This window comes from Engystomops pustulosus, chromosome 1, assembly GCF_040894005.1.
Source record: "Engystomops pustulosus chromosome 1, aEngPut4.maternal, whole genome shotgun sequence".
In the NCBI taxonomy this organism is placed as follows: domain Eukaryota; kingdom Metazoa; phylum Chordata; class Amphibia; order Anura; family Leptodactylidae; genus Engystomops; species Engystomops pustulosus.
This window is the reverse complement of record NC_092411.1, coordinates 70,700,345-70,724,552: the sequence shown is the minus strand read 5'-3', so window position 1 is coordinate 70,724,552 and position 24,208 is coordinate 70,700,345. Positions and strand designations below refer to the sequence as shown.

The following is a 24,208-nucleotide window of genomic DNA, read 5'->3' as shown; positions in this document are numbered from 1 at the left end:
TGCTTATTTATTTGTACCAGGAACATTGTGTGACTGTTAATCCTGGAGTCACAATTCGTTCCTCAGCACCATAGCGTAGATTTACTTAGTCAGTGGTTGAGATGGCAGAGGGATGAAATGCTGTCCCAAAATTTTGTATGTAGTTTACTTTGGTGATATTGCATTACATTTTTAATAGTCATGTGTTATTGTAGTTGTGGTAGTAAACAGTAACTCTCTTTGTATTGGCTGCTGCAAAACAGTCCAGGAACCTGTTTTGGGAAAGTGACTAAGCGGGAATGGTCAATAACAAGCGGTGATTTCTATGTTGCTTATGGAACATTTTTCATTGTTATTATTTTTCAGTGCCTTTCTTGGCTGTAAAACAAGAACAGCTTTCTCCCAAGAGCCAACCGAGCCAGCCTGAGAACCTAGTGATGCAGACAACTCAAGAGAGCTCCATATTTAGGGGTATGATATTCCATTGCCTTCCTATAAACATGTATATAACTTCAAAAATGATTGGATCTTGAAAACTATAATACTGGCATCTCCATATTGCATCTCCATCAGTGAATTTCATGGTTTACATACTGACGCACTATTTTTTTATGGGCGCATTCAGACATCTGTATTTACCGACCCCTTATGAATAAAGTAAAAAAGGCAGCATATATTATGTTTTAACTTCCACTGACGTCAATGGGTCCGCACAAAACAACATACAGCACTCGGATGTCATCTGTGTGCTTTTTTTTTTTTTTCGGATGATGCCGTTGAATCAGATTGTTTGCCATATACTTTTTGCCAATTCGTATAGTTACATCCACAAGATGGTATGACAGATGAAACAGATGCCACAATGTGTTGGGGTTATAAAGATAGAAATAACCAATACAGTTTCGAATCTTGTTTATTGGTCATTTTGAAATCCCTTTCGTTTTTTCTATTTGTAGGAACAGCTCATGGAGGAAATCTTACTAAAGGTTTGCCAAGCAATCGACCTACTCCAGATCCTCAAATAACATACAGAGGGTCCATAACACATGTGAGTTCATTATATGATGTAGTATATGGTTTTCTTACAGTTTTGTGGTGAAACAAAAGATCAGTTGCGTAGGTACTGATGTTAATTTGCAATACAAACAAACTTTAAATTAATTAACCTCAGAAAATCAAACAGAAGCTCACACCAGACAGGCATCAAATCTGATCACAGGATGCAGAAAATAAAGTTTCAATGTATCCATTGAGGTCTTAGTTGGCATCTCAGCTGAGGTCCTGACAAAGTCTGGAAACACTGTGACATTATTTTATCTTTTTTTGATTATTTCAATTACTGTTCCATTGTGCCCTGACACAACTTTCTGCACACATTGCAGGGCACTCCAGCAGACGTACTCTACAAAGGAACCATATCGAAGATCATGGGAGAAAACAGTCCTGGCAGGGTAGACCGAATGCGGGAGGAACCGCTGTCCAAAGGTCAGGTCATTTATAAAGGCAAGAAAGGCCACATCCTGTCCCTCGATGGCAAGTCTGGTGATTTCCTTTCCTTGGAGCTGTTGTTAAAAACTGTCAAATATTATAATGGCTTCCTTTAAATATTCGCTATTGTGTTCTAGTTAAAGTAATGAATGTGCAAATGCTGCACTTCATTAGGCTCTAATCGTGACCTGGAAATAATAAAGTAAATACATAAAATTTATAACAACTTACCAAAGCATTAGGCAGTGGTCATGAGATTTTCTTTTTGGTTATGGTTTCTTTGTCATCTTTTTATGAAAATCCATCCAGTGTCAGCCCGGGGTCTAGCGAGTGCCCCGAGGCTGCCGGCTCCTCTTCACGCCAGGTTCCGCCTCCTGGCAGGACCCGGCTGTAGGTAACTGATCATGTGCATCATGCTCAGTTATTTACATTGTACACTGCAATACAAGTGTATTGCAGTGTAATGGTTTGAACAAGGGATCGGATCAAAAATGTAAAAAAAATAATAATTAAATAAAGTCCCATAATCCCCCCAGTTACATATAAAATGCAAATAAATGTATAGAATACACAAACACACAAAAAAGCATACATATTTGGTATCACCACTTCCGTATTAATCTGTACAATTAATCTAAATCAATATTGAACCCCCTCGTTGGACAATGTTAAAAAAAAAACACACACACAAAAAACTTCCCGTAAAATACAATTTTTCTTTAAATACCATCACAAAAAATGTTCTAAAAACGTATGCGCTTTAATATAAAACAACTGAAAAGAACAACTCTTTTCGCAAAAAATAAGCCCTCAACCAGATCCGTTATAAGTTATACCCCTGAAAAATTGTCGATAGTAAAAACAATGCAATTTTTGCCGATATTGGTTTTGCTCAGTAAAATTGAGCAAAGATAAGAAAACCTATATAAATGAGGTATCACCGTAATCATAGTGAACCAGAGAATAAAGATGAAATATTATTTTTACGTTAAAAATTTTACGGCAAAAAGGTGCTAAAAATCAAAAATAAAAATTGATGGTTTTGTTTGTGTCCCCCATGAAAAAGTTAAGAAAAATCTCATGAATAAGCTATAGTCCCCCAAAATGAATTATCTATACATCTCACCCCGCAAATAATAAGCCCTAATATGTTCACAGTACCCCAAAAAAAATTTTTATAGCCTGTACAATGTGACAATGCAAATATTCTGTGAATGGTGCTGCTTTCATTCTATGTCCGGCCGTCTGCCCATACAGCAGTTTACCACCACATATGGGGTGTCGCTACAATCGAAAGACATTGGGCATCAAATGTTGCAGAGCGTTTCATCATTTAATTCATTATAAAACTGTCAGTTTTGGCCTAAATTAATGTATTTTTCCAAAAAATTCAAAAGTTTCAAATCGCAGGTCCATATTGTTGTAACCCAACAATTTATGGGGTATTACTATCATTTAGGCCTCTCAAAGTCACTTTGAAGCTGAGTCGTCCCTCAAAATGTGAGTTTTGGCGATTTTCATGAAAATGAGAAAAATTGCAACTAAAGTTCTAAGCCTCATAACATCCTATAAAAAGGAGAGGACGCATAAAATACAGTGCCATCCCAACACAAAGCAGTCACAGGTCCTTTAGCCTCCAACCTTTGCAAATTGTACACCATGCATATATCTCATCAATAACAAATACTCCCATACTCAATGTGGTGGTTTACAACATGAGTGCTTAACCCCTATTAACCTGAGTCTTATCATATATCTACTCAAATTACAGCATATCATATCACATGAAATCACAGCATAATTCTTCCCCATGCCTCCATGCAGGCATGCTGTGATTTCATTGATCAGATATATGTATGGGGTACAGTTTGCTAATGTTTAAAGACTAAAGGACATGAGATGGTGTCAGCCCTAGAACCCCCTCCCCTGGACCCGCTATTAATGTCCCTGGATACCAGGTAAAATTATAAAGCTGAAAATACCTTTTTAGAGGTCTTCATCTTGTTCCTATGATGCCTCCATAGGATTATAGCTGCCATTCTTGTTAAAAAGATGTCCTTTGTTCCTGTCATGGAGGTGGGAAGCTGAAGTATACAGTCAAGATACCCTGCCCTCCACGCTGACACTACATACCCTTCTAAAGAGAATTCCTGAGGGTGGAGTGAGAGCAAGTAAATTTTTCTTCACACAGCAAGCGTCATTCACCCTCCTCCTTCATGAGGGAATGGTTCATAATGTAGCAGTTCAATGTAGTAGAGTAAGGCCCATTCCACACTTGCAAGTGCTGCCGGGATCTCCCGGCCCGAACGCTGCAAACCAGCACTGAATAACTTGCTGAGTTCAGTTCCGGTTTGGGCTGGGAGTTCCCTGCAGCATGCGGGTCAGCATTGTGATTGTTGGTGAGGAGGCGGGTAGCTTGACTGTATACTGCAACTGCATGCCTCCATGACTGGAACAGAGGACGTAAATTAAAGTGTTTTTTTTTTCATAAGATTGATGTCTCTAACGCAGGGGTTCTCAAATTATGGGTCGCGACCCCCGCAGGGGTCGAACGACCAAAACACAGGGGTCGCCTAAAGCCATCGGAGCCTCGATTTTATCGCGTTTTGGGTGCAAATACAATATTCTTGTACATGGTTTGGGGTCACCGCAACATGGGGAACTGTATTGCGGGGTCACAGCATTAGAAAGGTTGAGAACCACTGCTCTAACGCAATGGATAGAGACATCAATGAAACATGTTGAAAAACATTTAAAATGTACTGTGTGTGGTTTGTGGGGGTTGTAACTGCTGACAGGTTCTCTTTAAGCTTCTATAAGGATTACAGAAAATACTTTGTTTTCATTTATCTTCCATTACAGCTAAAAAATCCGCTTTGCTTTGCTCCTAGCTGTCATGTTGCTTCCATGTGTTGAATGGATCATAGTGTACCCTTTTGACATTAAGTATATTCTTATTTAGGCAGTTCAGCTTCTCAGAACTCCAAAGAGGAAAGTCGGACTGTAGGATCCTCACTAGAGGCCGTTGCTCCCAAACGGACTTATGACATGATGGAAGGGCAGATTCCTAGAGGTCTACAAGTTCGGGACTTACCAACAGGTGCTATAGAAGGTAGGTTTGCAAGGTTTCAGTAGATCAATATGCACTTGTATTTAAGGCAAGTTTTAGGATTCCTTACGATATTCTTAAAGGGGTTATCCACTTTTAGTAAATAATTGATATTTACTATAAAAATGCTGGTGCTCTGTAGAGCAATAGCGGGGTTTTTGTGTTACAATTGTGCACATGCCTGTGGCAGATGAACATTAGGTATCCTTCTGCTAGTAAATGTATATTTCACCATATAAAATTCAGCAATAAATACAAAAAAATTGCACCAGCGCTGACCAGCAAGCAACACTTATAAATTGTCTAGATCTCTGCTTGCTGTCATTCAAAAGGAATCTTCATTGTTTACTTTCTGTGAATAAAAAATAGTCCATGGTCATGTGATGTTACAAGATCACAGGGCGTAATCACAGCAATATCTGAAAGTGGACATCTAGTGGTTGTCTGATATTGTTCTGTAAGTGATGTAAGACCATAGAAAATTATCTTTGAGACCTTTTCAGAAATTATTTGTTGGTGCTGTGTGTGTGCTTTTTGTTTTTAAGGGACAATGCATAGTAATAATGAAATGCCCAATACCGACAAGTTAATTGTCTTTCGCTCCAGTGTCGCCACTGTGGTTGTCCGTCTGGCAACCCTACAATGGTGATCTCAAGTACATCATTGCTGCCAGTCACTGACCTTCAGAGATGATGCTTGCATGTATGGCACATGACCGCTTAGGCCTAATTCTTTTATGTTTTTAATTCTGGACCAGTGATTTCATGTATAGATATTTAGCCATACGAAGATAAAATGGAAGCTCAGTGTCCTGTTCAGTCAGCATGGGCATGAATTATGTAGTGTGACATTTCTGTTTATGTTCAGGTTTAATGGGAAGAGCAATTCCTGGTGACAGACACAGTCCACACAGCATAAAAGAACTGCCACAGCATATACGAGGCTCTATTACACAGGGTAATTTTTACCATATTGTTTTTCTCCCTTACACCTCTTGTTGTTGAGACATTCTTGCATATTCCAGATGACATTATAAAATGTGAGAAGTGAGCCACTGCTGCATCAGCAGGCGTTAGTCACCCGCCACGTAGGGTTGTCTGAGTTCTAGTTAAAAAAACATACATTGTGTCATACATTGTGGCTCAGGTATGGTTTATTCTTTATGGTGATGTCTGGGCTGAAGAAGATGTAATTTATTTACCCGTAATTTATTTTGTGTCCTTCTTTTTACTAATACTGTTCAACTTTAAGGGGCAGCATCGGTAACCAGCACCCTAGATGCACCAATAATCACAGTACAGCACAAAAACACCACCCAGAAATTATATATGCCACAGTAGAGCATAAATACCACCCCAGCAACCAAATACTGCAATCAGAGCAGATAATAAGATAGCAGTACTGGATACTAAGATAACATTACTGGAGACCACATAAAATACTGGAGACCCCCAGAGCATAAAACTACTAAATACTGGAGACCCCCTGAGCATAAAACTACTAAATACTGGAGACCCCCTGAGCATAAAACTACTAAATACTGGAGACCCCCCGAGCATAAAACTACTTTAATGGAGACCACCTTGGTAGCCACAGTGCCCCTCATAGTAGCCAAGAACCTCAGATCCTCCCCTGATGCATGTTCCACTGTGGGTAAAAAAAAAAAACCTTACTCACCTTTCCCCACTCCACCATAGCAGCAGACTGCCATCTTCTTTGCTCCTGTAATGGATAGCTGTAGGCGGCGGCTCTGAAGCCGTTAGACCCTATTATGGCATCATGTCTGCAGTTGTTCAAAGCAGTAAAGAAGATGCCGGAAGCTGCATTGAGGGAGCGGTGAAAGGTGAGTATCGGGGCCAAATATATAAAAGGCTGCTGGCCTGATTTGGCCGGAGGGAGGGGGTTTGAGTTTGACACCTGTGAATTACAGGAATAAGGCACTGGGAAGGAATGGCCACATTTATCTTCTCACTAGAGTGACAGAAAACAGGGCTGTGGAGCTGGAGTCGGAGGTTTGGCTTACCGATAAATATGCATTTGTCCTGCAGTGCAGTAATTATAGGACCCATGGTGCTGCTATTTTTTTATAGTGCACAGTTATCAGCAGGTGGTGTAGACCCATTCGGCGGGGATAACCAACAAAAATGTCTGTCCACACTACCCGTGGTGGCTCCTGTCAGATGAGGAAACACTGTGTCATATCTGTCTTTCCAAGGCTTTTGTTGTTTTGAGAATTTCAGGGTATTCATATTGTTGAGCATCTGCATAATTAGATGATTAACTACTGACCTCTGACTCCTGGGACCCCCATGATTATAATAATGGGAGGCCTATATGCTGCTTCTTTATGACTGTAGATAGTAAATTACATTGTACATAGACAATGAGCTGATTTGGCCTACTTTCATTCTATGCGATAACATGCAATTATTGTAACCCAGTAATGGGTTATAATTCTTCCTATCACAATACCCATACCAGGAGTCTGAAACTGGCACACCTTTTAAATGTTATTAAATACGTAAACCTATTTACCTACGTCAGGAACACTGTTCTGTTTTTGTTGTGGGGACATGCTGAGAGCGGGGTAGATTTCTGCTGCTTACATAGTAGCCCAAGCACACAGATTACACCAAATGGCATCAGTTCATCTGAGGTCATTTTTGCATAAACAAATGACACGTGTTCCAAGTGAGGACATAGCACTGAGTGTTGGGTATCTGCTCATTTGGTTTTATAATTTGTTTGCACATTTTGTATCTAGTCAAAGATAAAAAACAAAATTGTTTTTGAGACACCTTATGGCAAATTTGAATGCATGTAGCAGGTCAAAGAAATACCAGAACATAATCTTCTCCTCTATGAAATGCTTGTAGCTGAGCTTTGGCTGATAAGATGCCTAGAAGTCATTTAGGAACTGAAGATTTTTGTCAATATTATAAATAAAGAACAAAACATTTTACATTTTGTAACCTTTTGTGCTGTGTCTTCTGTCCAGGGATTCCACGCGCCTACATTGAGGCTCAAGAAGACTACCTCAGGAGGGAAGCCAAGCAGCTCAAGAGAGAAAGCACTCCACCACGAAGTCTGTCTGATGCCTATAAAGTCCGATCACATGAGAGCCTTTCAGGCCCACTCAAACTAAAGACGCATGAAGAAGTGGTGGCCACAGTAAAGGAAGTTGGTAGATCTATTCATGAGATTCCTAGGGAGGAAATGAGACACAGTGCAGAGATTGCGGTTAATCCTAGACCACATAAAGAAGGGTCAATCACACAGGTATGCAGTGGAACCAAACTTCTCTTTACCGGTGTATATAAAATGAGTAATTCTTTCTTCCATCAGATGCCATATTGGAAGTTATAAGTGTGACAGGATTTTTCTGCCTTACAGGAGTTGGGTTGAAATATAAGTCTAACTTCACAAATGACAAAGTACAAGTGATGAATGTATACATATCAAACTTTAACTTTTAATTACAGGCAGTCCCCGGGTTATATACAAGATAGGGTCAGTAGGTTTGTTCTTAAGTTGAATTTGTATGTAAGTCGGAACTGTATATTTTATCATTGTAATCCCAGCCAGAACTTTTTTTGGTCTCTGTGGCAACTATATTTTAAAAATGTTGGGTTGTCATAAGAACCAGGATTAACACTAAAGCTTCATTACAGACACCTTTGATGACTGCTATAGCTGTTTATTGTAGCCTAGGACTAAAGTACAATAAATTACCAATATCCAGTGGTCCGTTTGTAACTAGGGGTCGTATGCAAGTCGAGTGTTCTTAAGTAGGGGACCGCCTGTACTCAATAATACAAACAGCAATTCTACATAAACACATCTTTTTGTTTTATGAATTGAGTAATTTTTGAATTGTACAAACTCTCCAACCTGTCATCTGAAGGCAGCATGATGAAGAAGGTAGAGGAAGCTACAGGGAAGAGAGAGCTTACAGATGCAATGCACTGCAGGCTAACATGGACAGTAGGTGCTTATTTAAGCAGATTAAGTTGAAAATCCTAGATCACTGCTGTGGTACCTCCTGCAACATGCATGTCGGAGTTAATCTTGACATGTTATAGAGTAAGAAATGTGTGTCAAGGAAATGATCACATTATTATCATTCAATGCACTACAGTATGTGCAACGGATGAAGATAGGTCTCTGTTCACACTTTCACCTTCAGTCTGCGTGCTTTGTGTCACTTTTGACTGAAAAATTGATGACAGAATTTTGCTGTGAGATGATCTGGTAGGTCCTGCTTATTACACATCCGTCAAAGAACAGCTCCTTCTGTAGGGAAATGACATACCAACCACACAAAGTCTGGATTTTGTTATTAAGGGTAATACACAGAATTATTGTAATATTGAATATGACATAAATACCCAATATAAATGATGAATATTGGGGTTAGTGTTGCCCTGTCCCAAATTGAAATCGTCTGTTCAAGAAAAGAACAACTTGTGCAGTAATCAGTGTGTTATCTTCTGAAATATCTTTTCTTAGAAGCCTCTATGAAAACAGATGCTTTGTGCAATCACATTGTGACGGACGGGGTAGATGATCCCCGCACTCTTTAGCCTACTTGGCACTGGAGTGTGGAAGTCCTGAGTTGTTGTTGTAAGTCACCGGGCAGAGTGCCATGAAAGTGTATACTCTGAGCCATCCCATGGAGCTCCGCATCTCAGCCACATATAGCCCTGGATGAAACCCTGGAAATGTTTACTAAACTGCACAGCTTTGTTAGAATCACATTTATTATTTTGCATGGATTCCACTAATAGCACATCAGCTCCTGTGGCTTAAACATAGAGTGTGTTATTCATGTAGTGTGTGCCAGAGCATTTATCGTGTTTATTTCCTCAGTCTAAGGGACCTCCTTGTGTTCATCTGTAGCTCTATTTAACCAGGATATCCTTCTTTATGAATTAACCTAGATGGATAAACTGAAGCTGGAGATTCCAGGAATATTTACAGATTAAGGTCTTGTTTAGACATGCATAAAAATGGACCCCACAAAGTAAAATGTTCTAAAATTTTTGAATATTTTTCTGGTTCCTTTTGGTGGGTTAAGTTTTGGATTTGAACATAAGTTGATCTGTTGGAGAGCAAATGCCTGTCATCCTGTATGACAACAGTGGGTTGTTAAGTAAGGATAGGGATACACAGGGACTTTTGGCTACTCAACATGAAGATCACAAAATTTGCTCCGCCAGGTCACAACATTCACAACAAAGTGAATGTTGTCAAGCAGAAAATTAACAGGGTTAGATTTATGCCAGCACTTGGGTGGACGCAAGTGGCACCTTGTAACCTTGACCAGATCACATCTCTATAACAGGCAAGGCTATCTTTTCAACACAACCACATGATACTTCAGTTTAACAAAATAAATCCATGCAGCCATTGATTAGTACTGAGGCGAATAACCGGCATTGTCCAACTTGAATGGAGACAAGAAATTGCATAGCATAAATAATAAAACATACTTCCCTTTTAATAGTCTCCTATTCCAGCACCAGTGGTCTGAACCTTGCCACACTGGAAGTGTTGACATCCTATTTACACCCATGTCATCAGCCCCGGTCCGGCAAGAGACATGTAATGTGTTTTTGACTCTACATCTTTATTCCTGCACTTGCTCCCTAGTTTTTAGTCATGTTGAAGTCCTAACTTCAGAAATGAATGATCTTTAAATTACTGCATATATCTATCATCAAATATCCTAATGCCTACGGCGATAAAGGGAACCTGCCATTGAAATTAGCCCACCCAAAACAAATACATAAACATACAAATAAATGTGAAGTGTTGCTTGAAGAATTTTATTTTTGTAGTAGCCCTGTCATCATTAAATTAAATTAAGATAGGAAACCCACAAAATATGCAGAATAATCATGTAACGATCATGTTTCCCATTGAAACTATAAATTCTTTGTGTCCTCCTGCTGTGACTATATAGAGAAGCCATATTTGTGCTTATAAAGGTTTACAAGTATTGCTAATGTCTTTTGAATGTCTCTCCTTCTATAAAGGGTACACCTCTGAAGTATGAGAGCGGTTCTTCAGTAAGTGCCAAGAAGCATGATGTACGCTCCATAATTGGCAGCACAGGTAGACCTTACCACCCTTTGCACCCCATTGAAGTCTTGCAAGACCCAAGGACTATGGAACGAGTATATGATGAAATTATGCTGAAAGGTAGACCTGGCTCTGGCTCAATAACCAGGGGAGCTCCAGTAATTGTTCCTGACCCTGGGAAGCCCAGACATAGCCCATTATCATATGAGGATCATCAGTTGCCCCATGGAACATCATACAGTAGCCATCTAAATAGGGGATCTCCTGTGACTACAAGAGAGTCTGCACAGCGGAGCCATGAAGGTAAAGATCATATATTTCTGTTAAGGCGCAATTTATTTCTGGCCACATATAATTTTGATTTTTTTTGTATATTATTTGTCATAATTATTTTGAATATGAAAAGCTATGCCACTATTTCTTCCTAGCGATGTAAAGCTAGGGATTAATTAGAATTCGTTTTTTTTCCTCTTACTTACAGGGGGTATTAGTTCTGGAAAACCTGTTACCCAGGAAAGAAAGAGCACCCCTAATCCCAGAGAAATGTCCAACTCCAAGTCACCTCATACAACAGTCCCCGAACATCTCCATGCCATGTCTCCCTATGAGCACTTGTTCCGTGGAGTCAGCCCAGCTGAACTGTACAGGAGTCACATACCCTTGGCTTTTGACCCGGCTGCTATTTCCAGGGGAATCCCACTGGAAGCAGGTAAAGAAATTACTTTACTTTCTAAACTAATATATATATATATATCTTTATCTTTTTACTAAACAATGGAGAACACATGTTGCTCTTTCCCTATCACAAGCATTATAGGTCTAAACACATCTGCCCGCTGCCCTTGAATTGCATTTCTAAAACGCTGTTCAAATGCAATGTCTGAACGTGGCCTCAGAAAATATATCAGTAATCATTTCAGAGAATCAATTGTTTCTGCCCATCAATCAGAGAAGGGTTAGAAGGATATTCCATTTGTCCACAAAAATCTACAGGACTAGTTGTTTTAGCAGATTCACCATAGATCAGAAAGCTTATAGAAATTAAAAAAAAATTACAAGAGCTACATATCAGACTATAATTTTAAGATCTTGTAAGAGCCAGGAATTGTGACTACTTACCCCCCTAACACCAACTCGGTGCCAAGTGGGCATGGAGCGGAATGAAGGGGGCCGTGGCGGGTTGGAACAGGAACTGGTGCAGGCTATATTTTATATTGGCTGCTTCACTAGTCAATCAAGCAACTTGGTGCTTTTTCCCAATAACGGACCAGAATCCTGAACAGCAGCACTGTTGGGTCTTCAGGTTTGTGTGTGCCAGATCCGCTAAATTCGGAACGTAAATAAATTGTTCTCTCATCACTATTCTTCTTCCATCAGGATCACTAACTTCTTAATGCCTCGAGTAGCAAACGGTCAGTTTGTAAGGAAGGCTGTGGATACAATTCTAGAGATTAGGCTCCATGCACATGTCTTTATGCTCACTTTGGCCATAGCCCTGGCCAAAGCCCTCTCCATAGAGAGCTGAGTGGCTATGCTGAAAATCCAGGAAAGCACAGGACCTTTGCAGCACAGCCACATGGTTGAGACAGTGTGCTCACCGAGCCTATGCATAATGCACCTCTATGGTGGCCATGAGCTAGCTGCCGTTTTGGGGGCTAGCTTGCGACCGCCATTTATGGATGTGTGCATGGAGCCTTAGAGAGTATCCTCAGTCAGACATTGTCAATATCACAATATATAAGGACTCTTGTTTCACAAAGGAAAAGGTAACACTCGCACAAAAATTGTAAAATTGTGGAAGATGAAAGAAAAATGAAAAAAGGCAGAGGTGAATGAATAGATGCTATAATATTTAGCAGGATGCCTTTAATACAGGAAGTAATACTAGTTAGCTTTAATCATTTTAATTCCATTGTTTTTACAGCTGCCTACTACTTGCCTAGGCATTTGGCCCCAAATCCAGCATACCCGCACCTCTATCCACCATACCTCATCCGTGGGTACCCAGACACCGCTGCCATGGAGAACCGCCAGACGATCATCAATGACTACATCACTTCTCAGCATATGCATCACAATCCATCCACTGCCATGGCCCAGAGGGCTGAAATGCTACGTGGGCTACAACCAAGGGACCCAGCCATGGCTCTCAACTACACAGCAGGTCCTCGAAGTATGCACTGAATGTCTGTCCCATAGATTTGTGTCCATAGCAAACCATTTAAAAGTAGTTCAATATTGTTTAACAGTAATGCTTTATCCAAGTATTTGTGTAACAGGGAAACTTGTGATTTATACAACATAATCTACAGAAAATGCAGTTACATTGGTTTCTTTCTCAATAGGAGTCTGATTACCATTTTGTTAACTGTGCAGAAAGCAGCTTACGTTCTTGTGGACTTCAGAAACTCATAGTATTGTTGCTTTTCAGTACTTATTGTAATATGGACACTCATATGGTCACACTTACCCTACAGTATTTCCATGTGGTTATAAAGTCAGATCAAACCCTCTCCCATCAAAGCTCTTGAGAAACCTTATTAAAGTCAATGGGATCTCTCAGCAGCCATGTGGATCATTGGAGTAAAAGGAAATCTACCATTTGTTTTTGTGCATTGTGAACCAAATATACCTTGAGGATGCTGTAGCTACACTGGTGCAGAAACGTATCTTGTTTTTTCCCTGATTAGAGTGGTTTTGCACAAAAAACAATTATAAAATTCAGGACTTTGGAAAAGCTGGGTGTAGACTGGCTTCCGTACATAAGAGCTTCCTGAACTGTCGAGACAGGAATAATTAACCTGAGATGGATCATTCATACACAGCAGCTGGGTGATGGTGCAGCGATTGATTACTTCTTCCTGTCAGGGACAATACAATGATGATGTATTCTCAGCTTATGCTGGGCATGACAAGGCTGGAGCAGTCCACAAATTAGAGTAAGAGGAAACCCGGGCCAGCCACAGGAGCAACATAGCCTCATTATCATAATCTTTATAATTGTTTTTTCAGCAAAACCACTGAGTTCAGGGATTAAACAAGATATGTTTCTGCATCAGTGTAGCTACAGCATTCTCAAGGTATGTTTGGTTCACAATGCTTAAAGAGAACCCATCATGCAAAATAACTCCCCTAAACTAAATATATTTTCATAAACTGCCATTAGAAAGCATTACCTCTATGCCTTCATTGTCCCTCTACATGCCTGTAAACCTGAGCAATGAGGTCCTAAAGCTGTATGCAAATGACCTGTGAAATGTCCAAGGAGTCATTAGCATATTCAAGCTGTCCACCTTATTCGTGAGTGGGAGGCACAGCCACACCCCCAGTGCGTGACTGACAGCTGCTCCATGTAATGGCTGCTCCATGTGCTTGCTGGCGGCCACACCCCCTGCAGCCTGTGTGTGTATGTGAAAGATACAACAGCTCCAGGCAGCCATGTTATAGCATAACATGTCAGGTACTTGTGTAGCTGATGTCTGTGTATTAGGAGGATGCAGCATGTCAGCAGATGCAGCACACACACTAGCAATGCTTTACCATACATTACACACAGACATGAGCAGGGGGAGGAGAGGGGAGGGGGAACAGGGGTGACATCACTGCCTCTGACCATGTGACCAGCCTCATTTACATAATAAAGAAAATATGATTTTACAATGATTAATGTATGAATTGACTAGATAAAGGCTGGGATGGGATCCTTGTGAGCTGCTCCAACAGGGAGAGGTGACAGGACAAGTGACACAGACCTGATGACAGGTGTCCTTTAAACACAAATGATAGATTTCCTTTAAAGCAAAACACAGGCCCACAGCCAGTTATAAAGATATCATACAGAATATAGTACATTGAAGTAAAATTTTAATGCATGTTTCAATTTTTACTAACAATAATTTTTAAGGGGGTATCAGGTATAGATGAGTTTAGATGTGTATAATATGCATTTGCTAGAATGTGAATAACAATACCTATTATCCCTTGCTTTGTTGTACAACTTCTAGGAATCATAGACCTGTCTCAAGTGCCACACCTGCCTGTCCTCATACCTCAGTCTTCAGCCTCATCTGCTGCCACAATGGACCGCATCACTTACATCTCCGGAGGGCCTCAAACATTTAGCAACCGACTCAGCAGCTCCCCACTCTCCCCAGGTATCAGCAAGCACACTTTTCTTTAATCATTTTTAAGGCACCAAGTTGAACTTCTTGCTAGCTTGTTTGGTATTTTTCATAGGTTTGTGCCTCAATTTATACAAAAATAATCCCAAATGAGCAAACCATTTCTCGCCCTGAAGCAGGTCAATCTATTAAATAACAATCAGACCTAAGATATTGTTGTACAGGAACACATAAGTATTTGTCCTCCTATACAAACCACTATTGCATATAGCTCTCATTTTGTGTGCTTTTTAAAATTAACATGTCATCTAAATATGACTTAATTCACACTGTGTAGAGTGGATCCCAATCCTTAATACAGCCACATGTTTACAGACTTTCCATATACAGGCAGTCCCCGGGTTACATACAAGATAGGGTCTGTAGGTTTGTTCTTAAGTTGAATTTGTATGTAAGTCGGAACTGTATATTTTATCATTGTAATCCCAGCCAGAACTTTTTTGGTCTCTATGACAATTGGATTTAAAAAATGTTGGGTTGTCATAAGAATAAGTATTAACACTAAAGCTTCATTACAGACATCTGTGATAACTGTTACAGCTGATCATTATAGCCTAGTTCTAAAGCACAATAAATTACCAATATCCAGAGGTCCGTTTGTAACTAGGGGCCGTATGTAAGTCGAGTGTTCTTAAGTAGGGGACCGCCTGTAATCCAATTTGGATGAAAAATGTAGTAATCTAATGTTTGTTGTGTCTGTATGTCTCACCTGTAATACAGTTATGTTTCTATTACAGCAACAACCACACACATGACCAAGCAGACCTCATCGTCATCAGAGCGAGAAAGAGAGAGGGAGAAATCAGTGCTTACAACCACAGTAGAGCATGCTCCTATATGGAGACCAGGTAAGGCAATTATCAAGCCCTCCACACCAATTCATTTCAGGTGTCTATCTTATACTTCACTTTTATTAAAAGTGGATGTATCATAGTGCACAGTTTGCCAGGGTGCCCAATTTTATTAATTATAGAAAAATAGATTAAAAACGATACATTTTGTTATCTGGTTGTATAAATGCACAAAAATCAGCAACATGTTTCCTTTTATAAATTAATTACAACTGCCTTTAATTCACATTTTCATTTGTCCGCTTTCGTTTTGCCTTTGTGTTATTTATAATGTAAGAACCTTTTGGGAAACATAATTTGTTCCTGTTTCCTTACTATTACGCTCAATAACAGAGCGTGTAATGGAACAGCCGACACGCATGTGACCTGGGCCTTACTCCAGGGGGCTTTTCTCAGCCAGACAGGTGTAAGAAACTCTAGTATTAATAAATATATCCCATTATTCTCTATATAATTGTGTAAGGCTTTCCAGGTCTTTGTAATATAACCATAAACTGGCCGTCGGTTTAACAGATTTTCCTGTTTTAGGCACAGAGCAAAGTAGTGGCCGCTTGTCAGCTCCCATCCACCAACATTCCCCTGTTTCTCCACGAACACATGAGAATATTCAACAACGCCCCAGTGTTCTTCAAAACACTGGCATGAAAAACCTTATGACAAGCGCTGAGAGTATCACTCCTTCTGTGTTGCGGTAAATATTTTTATCTTCTTATCTGTAAAATTTACCAAAAGTTTTATTTAATGTTAATGATGACATTTTTTTGTTCTCCGAATAGAACGTCCTCCAGCTCTTCACCCATCCGTACCTCACAGTTGTCTACATCCTCTCACCGTTCAGCAAGTGAAAGAGAAAGTTTTCAATCTGCCGAAATTACCATGGTACAGAAAGATATTGTAAGGTCACGAGAAGCCAAAATGGAGCGTTCAAGGACTGAAAACATATACAACTCCAAGCTGCCATCGGCAGCCCTTGAACAGACATCGCCCATTAAGAGCATCGAGTCCAGGCCTCATCCTTCTGCTGTGGCCAATTCAATTCATCAGTATAACAACGGACAGGGGAAAAGCCAAGCTCACCAGCCCCTGGACCAGACAGCAGTGCCAGCCAGTGAGCAGCACAATAGAGACAAGACCCCCAATAAACCCTTTTCCATGCAGGAACAGGAGCTCCGATCACTCGGTAAGACCACCATGACCGCGGCCAACTTCATAGACGCCATTATCATGCGTCAAATTTCTTGTGATAACGGGAAGCGAGAAAGAGCCTCGCTAAATATCGACGCCAGTAGTGATGGTAAGACATATGGGAGCAGGTAGTTCAAAGCTTGTAGCTCATCTATATATATACATTATATATATAATTTTTTTTCTATTTTATTTAATGCACGTTTCGGTGATTGGCTTTTTCAGCTTCCCAGTTTTTTTGTTTCTGTTTTACTTTACAAATCATTCTTCTTAATATTTTTGTCATAACTTTTGAATTTTCTTAGATTTTTTCTAGGAATACTTTTTTTTTTCCTTATTTTATTGGTCCAATTTGTGCTTGGCTTGCCTTGTTGGATGTTTTAATTTGAGGGGCTTAAAATAATATCTGAACTGAAACAATCCTTGCTGCATTGAGAGGCGGTACAGCTTGTTTTCATTTTGGTTTGTTCACTGTATTATTGTAGGTATAAACTTTTTGTTATGTGAAAATCATTTTTTAAATAAGGGCACTATTTTACATCTTACACATTCACAGGCTAATACGTTTGCAGTATCATCTGATACTCAGACGCACATAAAATAGTATAGACTCAAAGTGAACTGTAACTGCGCTTTTACAAAACTTTTAACTTTGTTGCAAAGAGTTTGGATTGGAGATGGTCCACGATGAAGACCTTAGCTGATCACTTAAATAAAGGACAGCCTTAATGCTGTCAAGTATCGAAGGTTCTGATCTTTTTCTACGAAATCTCAAAATTGTACGAAAATGCAGTTACACTTTAATGACCACTTCTAAAACCCACAATATACAAAACAGTCAAGGCAGTCACTAGACAGCAGCTTTTGTCCCTTTCACCATAGCACAACATCAACACTGCATAAAGGGTATAAATATACCCAATGTAGTAGCCTCGTTGTTTTATTACAAAGTTTAGCTAAACTGCTAAAGCAGCATGTCCTGATTACAACGTTAGTTGATGCCGTCAGCTTCAGTAGATTAGCTGCTGTCCAATTTACGCAGATTGCGGGTCTGACTGCAGGCAGATTGCGGTCACTCCGGGGTGGCTTGGCTTGGTGGCGTGTCCTCACTGTGACATTTGCAGCTCTACTCAACAGCTTATAGTTGTTGCCAAGCAGATCTCTACATTGCTTGCTATGTGGTTCTCAGATTTTTAGTCTTGGTTGTGGATGCAAACAGCTGTGCAAAATGTACACTTTGTGTGTGTATTGCATCACTTTATATGAAACATTGAAATAGAAGCAAGGAACACAAATTTGTGACACTTAAAATTATCTACAACATCATATTAGTTCCTACCGAGGATCAGTGGGACATCCTTACATATTCAGAACCCTTAAATACTATAAATAACTATATTGCAAAGGATGTTATTCAGATAAAAAAATGTAAATTGTATAATTTGTATTATAATAAATATGTAGACGTATAAAATTGGTGAATAGAAACAGGTTTTGCTTAGATCCATTGTGTTTCTCTGCTCCGTCTCAGTATCGGGCATCATTTGACCAGCCAAATCTTTATTTCAGTCTAAAAATAATATGGAGGAGAGTACATTGTCGGGACTCTAAACATCCTGATCAATGTAGATCAATATTTTTAAAGGAAAATAATACACCAACTATTTGGTAATGACTTTTATAAGTATTGGGTGTTTAAAATTTGAAAATAACCTTCCAACCTTCTCTTCAATAGAGATTTCTATTGGAGGAAGTGGATGACTGTATCTGTATGAGCTCATCTTTATTTCCCAAACTTGAAAGACATAAGTTCTGAATAAGGGTCTGCTGTTTGACATATGTGTTCTCCTTGGTCTCAAGAAATACATTTTTCTGAATTATTATAAAATTCTGACCGTCAAAGTGAGAACATTTTGCACAGTTGCATAATTTTTCCTGTTATTGGAGGGTAGAAAACTGGATTGAAAATACTAATGTTTGTACATCTGATTAGGATTTCCTACTGGGTACAGTCCTGACAGACATGATACAGTTAGCCCTCTGAGTTCATCACGCATGTCTCATGAGAAGCAGGTCCGAGTTGCCATGCAAGAAGCTGAAAATGCCCGCCTGGAACATGAATCAAGACACAAACAAGGTGACTGCAAACTCGTGATCTGTATGACAATATCCAGTGCAGACAGATCGCTGTTCATATCCTCTGTGTGTCTCTCCGGAGCTATAATCCCTGTTCTTCCTCTCTTTCTGACTGCAACACCACTGGCTCCAGTAGCCCCCACATTATACACGGGTGTAGTAACCAATGTAACTGTATTTTTTGATTGAAAGCATTTTTACACAGACATTGCCATCAGCAAGAGCTGCAGCTTTTTGATCCATGAATCTGTGAATTACAGAATCACTAGAATGTAATCACAGGAGGCAGGGATTCCTTGCATTATATTTCTCTATGGTTCTTCGAGTCCCGTCCCCGTTACTGTGTTCAGGCCATGAAATCCAGCCTCTACACACTAAACAAATGACAGACCAAGTACGCGCATGTGTTTTAGCCCTTGAACTCCAAGCCTCCTAAATTGTAGAATGTCAAGCATACATTCCAAAGTAGAAAATCTGACAGTGATTATTAGGTTGTGTCTGGAACAGTTGAGATGGTCATATTTAACCTCCCCTTTTTGTAAATAAAAAAGAAGCAATATTTTATAAGTTGGAAGATGTGAAACCTGCAATTGTGCTGTATGTGTTTTGTATTGCATTTTCTAACAACCTTCCTTATAATTTTGTATTTAGTCCCTACAAAACACTTATCTGAAGGGCATCTACGACAGAAAACAGATGGTCAACAATCTCCGTGTCATACGTCACAGGCTCCGTCACATCTAAAAAATCAACGCGTGGTCACTTTGGCTCAGCATATCAGTGTATGTGACACTATAGTGATCAGTGATGATACACTCCTATTTTTTTTTTTTTATATGATAAGATGGCCACGTTGGATAATAAGGCTGGACTACTTCATACTGTTTGAATCGGTGTTGTGCTATAAATGTCACAATGTGTTGTCCCCATTACAGGAGGTTATTACACAGGACTACACGAGGAACCACCCACAGCAGCTTCACCCACAGATTTATTATCCTGGATGTCCGGTATTGGATCTAAGGCAAAACCCCAGTGATAACGTCCATCAGCAACAGGAACAAAGAATATCTCCTGGAAATAATACAGAGAAAAGGTATGTGCCGTGTTATGCGTGTGGGGTAACACAATGAGAAATAGTGGCCAACCATGATGTCATTCCCTCCTTATTTATGCATACTTGTGTCCCTTTAAATCGGTGTAGTACAGTCCAGGTCTATGACATAAGCATTGACTTCTTAGCCTTTTTTTGACAGAACTGTAGTATTTCCCATGCAAATTATAAGTAGATCCTACCGAGTGTAGTTCAAACTTCTAAACTCATGTGTGCAGTAGATGAACCTCAGCTTCGTTGATCCATAGATCACCAGATCAAATCAAAGCATCTACGTTGAGTGGCTCAGAAGATGGTATCGACCCCATTTCTCCACCAGAGGGCATGGGACAACCAGAGTATTCTAGAAGTTCCACATTTACCACTTTATATAGAGAGGGAGATCAAACAGAACCAAGGTAATGCACTCTCAAAGCATGCCAGCCTACTTTTCCATCAGTATTCAGCCATACTTTACCTTCAGATTGCTTTCCAACTGCTTGATGAGAATGTCCAGTGTTAGTAGTGTAGGTTGCAGGATAGTCGAAGCTAATTTTGGATTTGGGGGTGAGCTGCTGATGGGTATTCTAAATAATAATGGGAATTATAATATTTGCACTGAGCCAGGCAGACATAGGTGTTTTTTTTCCGAGTAATAACGTTTCCATTGATTATATCAAAACTTTATTTAATTTATAATTTTTTTAAAATAATCAAACATTAACAAACCTCCTTTCAAGCTCCGTGAAAATCGGCAAAACAGTGAAACCGGCAGATATTAAGAGACAGACATTGTATGTCTGTATACTTGCCGTTTAATCAAAGGGGTTGGGGATACTTGCATGCTTTGGCTTGGGTTTTTGTTAGATACTCATATCCAGAATTTTTATTCAGATTTAAACTAAAAAAAATGCCGTAAAATCTGAATGTAACGTCTCCAATCTGCCTCCAATTAGTTTCTCTGGGATATGGAGTCTTTTGCTGGAATGCATATGTCACAAGTGTATTAGAGCAGTGAAAGAACATTATGTATTATGAACCATATATAACTAGAGCTCCAACTTAAAGGGCCGCTTTTTATGGGGAAGGGTTTGAATTGATGTATTAGAGGAAGGTTTTTATTTTGAAGTGTGTTTTCTCTTCATCAAATTTGACTCTGGTCTAAATATTACTCTATTAGGGCTATTGGTAACAAATAGTAGTAACAAGCAGGAAAACTGGCAGAATAACGACTTATACTTATAAATACTTATAAATAAGTAGCTAAAGTAAAAGAACAGACAGATGAGACAATTGAAGGACTTCAAGCTGAATACATAATCTTCCTATAGACGTCTCTCCTTCTGGCTTCATCTCCATCTTACCATTTCCTTTAGTTTCATAAATAACAGTCTACTCTGTTTTCTTCCAATTTCTCCTGTCATTATGATGTTGCCTTCTGACTCCTCTGACTCCTGATAAAGTGTGCATGCTTTGTGGTAGAAAATTACTCTGTCCTGCTCTTTTTTTATGGGGCATCTCATCAATTATAGAATAAAACATAACTATAAATGAAAAACTTTTTTTAACTGTTTATTAAAAATTAGGACAATCACACTGCACATAATGAACAATGGAATGTATAGAATCATGTGTATAACAATGTGAAAACAAAGCAAAGTATATCTCCATGTTCGGATAGTAAACAGAACTGAATCATGTTGTACAGCCATATCGGGTGCACAGTGTGAAACGTGTATTCAATTTTAAAAAGTGCAGAAATACATCTAATGAAGAGAACAAACTTAACAAAAAAGTCTAGACTGATTTTCCAGACATCTCACAGTCACTAGATGGTAACCCAAGGTAATGAGTACTCTATTCCTTACTCTATCCCTCGATTGCAATGGGAATCACGGAAGGAAAGCCTCTGTGTCTCCAAGTGTAAAGACTTTTGATGCAAATCTTATTTCAGAGGTGAATAGAGCAGGTGATAGTGATGATAGTAAACGTTGTACCTTTAAAACCAGGTATGATAAACCAGGGAAGCAAACTCTTAGATCTAGCAATCGTGATGTGGTAATCTTTTTATATTTATTATCCATGACCTCCTTCTTCATAAACTAAACTTTTAAAATTAGCTACAGGGGCTACCATAGCCGCTCTGTGATCTGGCTGTACAGACTGTTACACTTTCTTACCCTCCTCTTGCTCCATCAGCACTTTCCTCATCAATTTTAACCCCTTAAGGACGCAGCCATTTTACAGCTTAAGGCTCAGCCCGATTTTTTGGATTCTGACTTGCTTCGCTTTATATGGTTATAACTTTTGAACACTGTTACTTATCAAAACGATTCTGAGATTGTTTTTTCCCCACATGTTGTACTTCATGTTAGTGGTAAATTTTGGCAGATAAGTTTTGCGTTTATTTACAAAAAAAAGAAAATGTGATGAATTTTTTGAAAAATTTGCCATTTTCGAAATTCTAAATCATCACGTTTTCAGGCAGATAGATTTACCAGCTAAATAAGTTGCTGAATAACATTTCCCATTTGTCTACTTTACATTTTCATAATTTCTGAAATATCTGGATAATTTATTTTGACGTCACGCGGCTTGCAAATAGAATATCGCTTTTCCGGATTTTCAGAATTGACTATTTTGGGGATAAATACAGTTTTGAATGAAATTTTACATATTTAGCATCAAAACCCCCTATATAACCAACCCATTTTCAAATCTGCACCCCTCAAGCTATCAGAAACAGCTTTTACGAAGATTGTTAACCCCTTGAGATCTTCATAGTAATTGAATCAAAATGGAGGTGAAATTTAGAATGGTCATATTGTTCCCTTATACGTTCATTTAGCACCAAAATTTACACATTTCCAAAATATAAAAAGAGAAAACCCACCATACAATTTGTTCTGCAATTTCTCCTGAGTACAAAGACCCCCCACATGTGGCCGTTACTTGTTTTATGGGGGCACAGCGAGGCGCAGAAGGGAAGGAGGGCGCTGCAGCTGCCAGGAATTTAGTTTCCTCATTGGCCCCTTTTGAAGGCTATAAAATTTTCGCTTTTTCGTTATTGGGGCCATGTGACGGCATTTTTTTTGCGGGATGAGATGCTTTTTCCATTGTTACCATTTTGGGGTTGGTATCACCTATTGTTGAAAATTTAGGAACTTTTTTTGAGGGCAGGAGTAGAAAAGCATCAATTCTGTACTGGATTTTTGACTTTTTTTTTTTTGGTGTTCACCGTATAGACTAATAGTCATGTTATCTTTATTCTATGGGTTGATACGATTACGGGGATACCAGACATGAATATATTTTCTTACGTTTTACTAAATTTGTCAAACAAAACCCTAATGTGGGGAAAAATCTATAATTTTTGTATTGCCATCTTCCAAGTGGCATAACTTTGTTACGTTTTTGGCTACGGAGCTGGTTGATGGCTTATTTTTTGCGGGACATGTTGTACTTTGCACCAGTATCATGTCTGAGTACATATGGTTTTTTGGTCGCATTTTATATCATTTTTTGTGGGATTGAAAAGGTAAAAATCATAATTTTTGGAGGGTTTATAACAGTTTTTTTTTACGGCGTTTATCGTGGGGGTTCAATAATGATTTACTTTTATTCTACGGGTTGTTACGGACGCGGTGATACTATATATGTGGGGTTTGTGTTATGATTTAGACTTTTTTTTTGAGTTATATGTCTCTTTATATGTTTTGGGGGTTTGGGGCATTTTTAGTGATTTATGACTTTATTTTTTTATTGAATAACTTTTTTTTTTACTTTTTCACTTTTATACCATGGGACATGAAGAAGCAATCTTCTGATTGCTTCTTCATGATAATATTCTGCAATACTCATGTATTGCAGAGTATTATCAGTGTCAGCCTATGCACTTGCATAGGCTGGCACTTTGCCAGTAAGATGACGTCACAGACGCCATCTTACTGGCAATTCTTGCTAGTAACTCTGGGGTCCAGATCGGACCCCAGAGTTACTATAGCAACGATCGGCGCCCCCCGAAAACGGTTCGGGGGGGCCGATCGTGGGGGAAAGACCCCCCAGATACTTGTTAGATGCCGCGGTCGCGCTGACCGCGGCA

The 24,208-nt window shown here is 39.3% G+C and overlaps 1 protein-coding gene across 26 annotated transcripts in view; it reads left to right on the top strand.

Annotated features, from left to right (window-relative positions):
- NCOR2 (nuclear receptor corepressor 2) overlaps positions 1-24,208 on the top strand; it is a 248,449-nt gene that overhangs the window by 216,191 nt on the left and 8,050 nt on the right. For 12 of the 26 annotated variants that reach the window (XM_072144332.1, XM_072144335.1, XM_072144347.1 and 9 more), the window contains 17 exons: positions 346-450; positions 936-1,027; positions 1,362-1,521; positions 4,430-4,579; positions 5,444-5,533; positions 7,575-7,855; positions 10,615-10,963; positions 11,142-11,369; positions 12,585-12,833; positions 14,665-14,814; positions 15,579-15,689; positions 16,221-16,383; positions 16,469-16,986; positions 18,871-19,014; positions 19,665-19,795; positions 19,949-20,109; positions 20,376-20,525. In XM_072144332.1, the coding sequence (XP_072000433.1) occupies positions 346-450; positions 936-1,027; positions 1,362-1,521; positions 4,430-4,579; positions 5,444-5,533; positions 7,575-7,855; positions 10,615-10,963; positions 11,142-11,369; positions 12,585-12,833; positions 14,665-14,814; positions 15,579-15,689; positions 16,221-16,383; positions 16,469-16,986; positions 18,871-19,014; positions 19,665-19,795; positions 19,949-20,109; positions 20,376-20,525 (3,232 nt within the window). The remainder of the gene's footprint in view (positions 1-345; positions 451-935; positions 1,028-1,361; positions 1,522-4,429; positions 4,580-5,443; positions 5,534-7,574; positions 7,856-10,614; positions 10,964-11,141; positions 11,370-12,584; positions 12,834-14,664; positions 14,815-15,578; positions 15,690-16,220; positions 16,384-16,468; positions 16,987-18,870; positions 19,015-19,664; positions 19,796-19,948; positions 20,110-20,375; positions 20,526-24,208) is intronic. The other 14 variants (XM_072144345.1, XM_072144339.1, XM_072144337.1 and 11 more) reach the window with 7 other exon arrangements.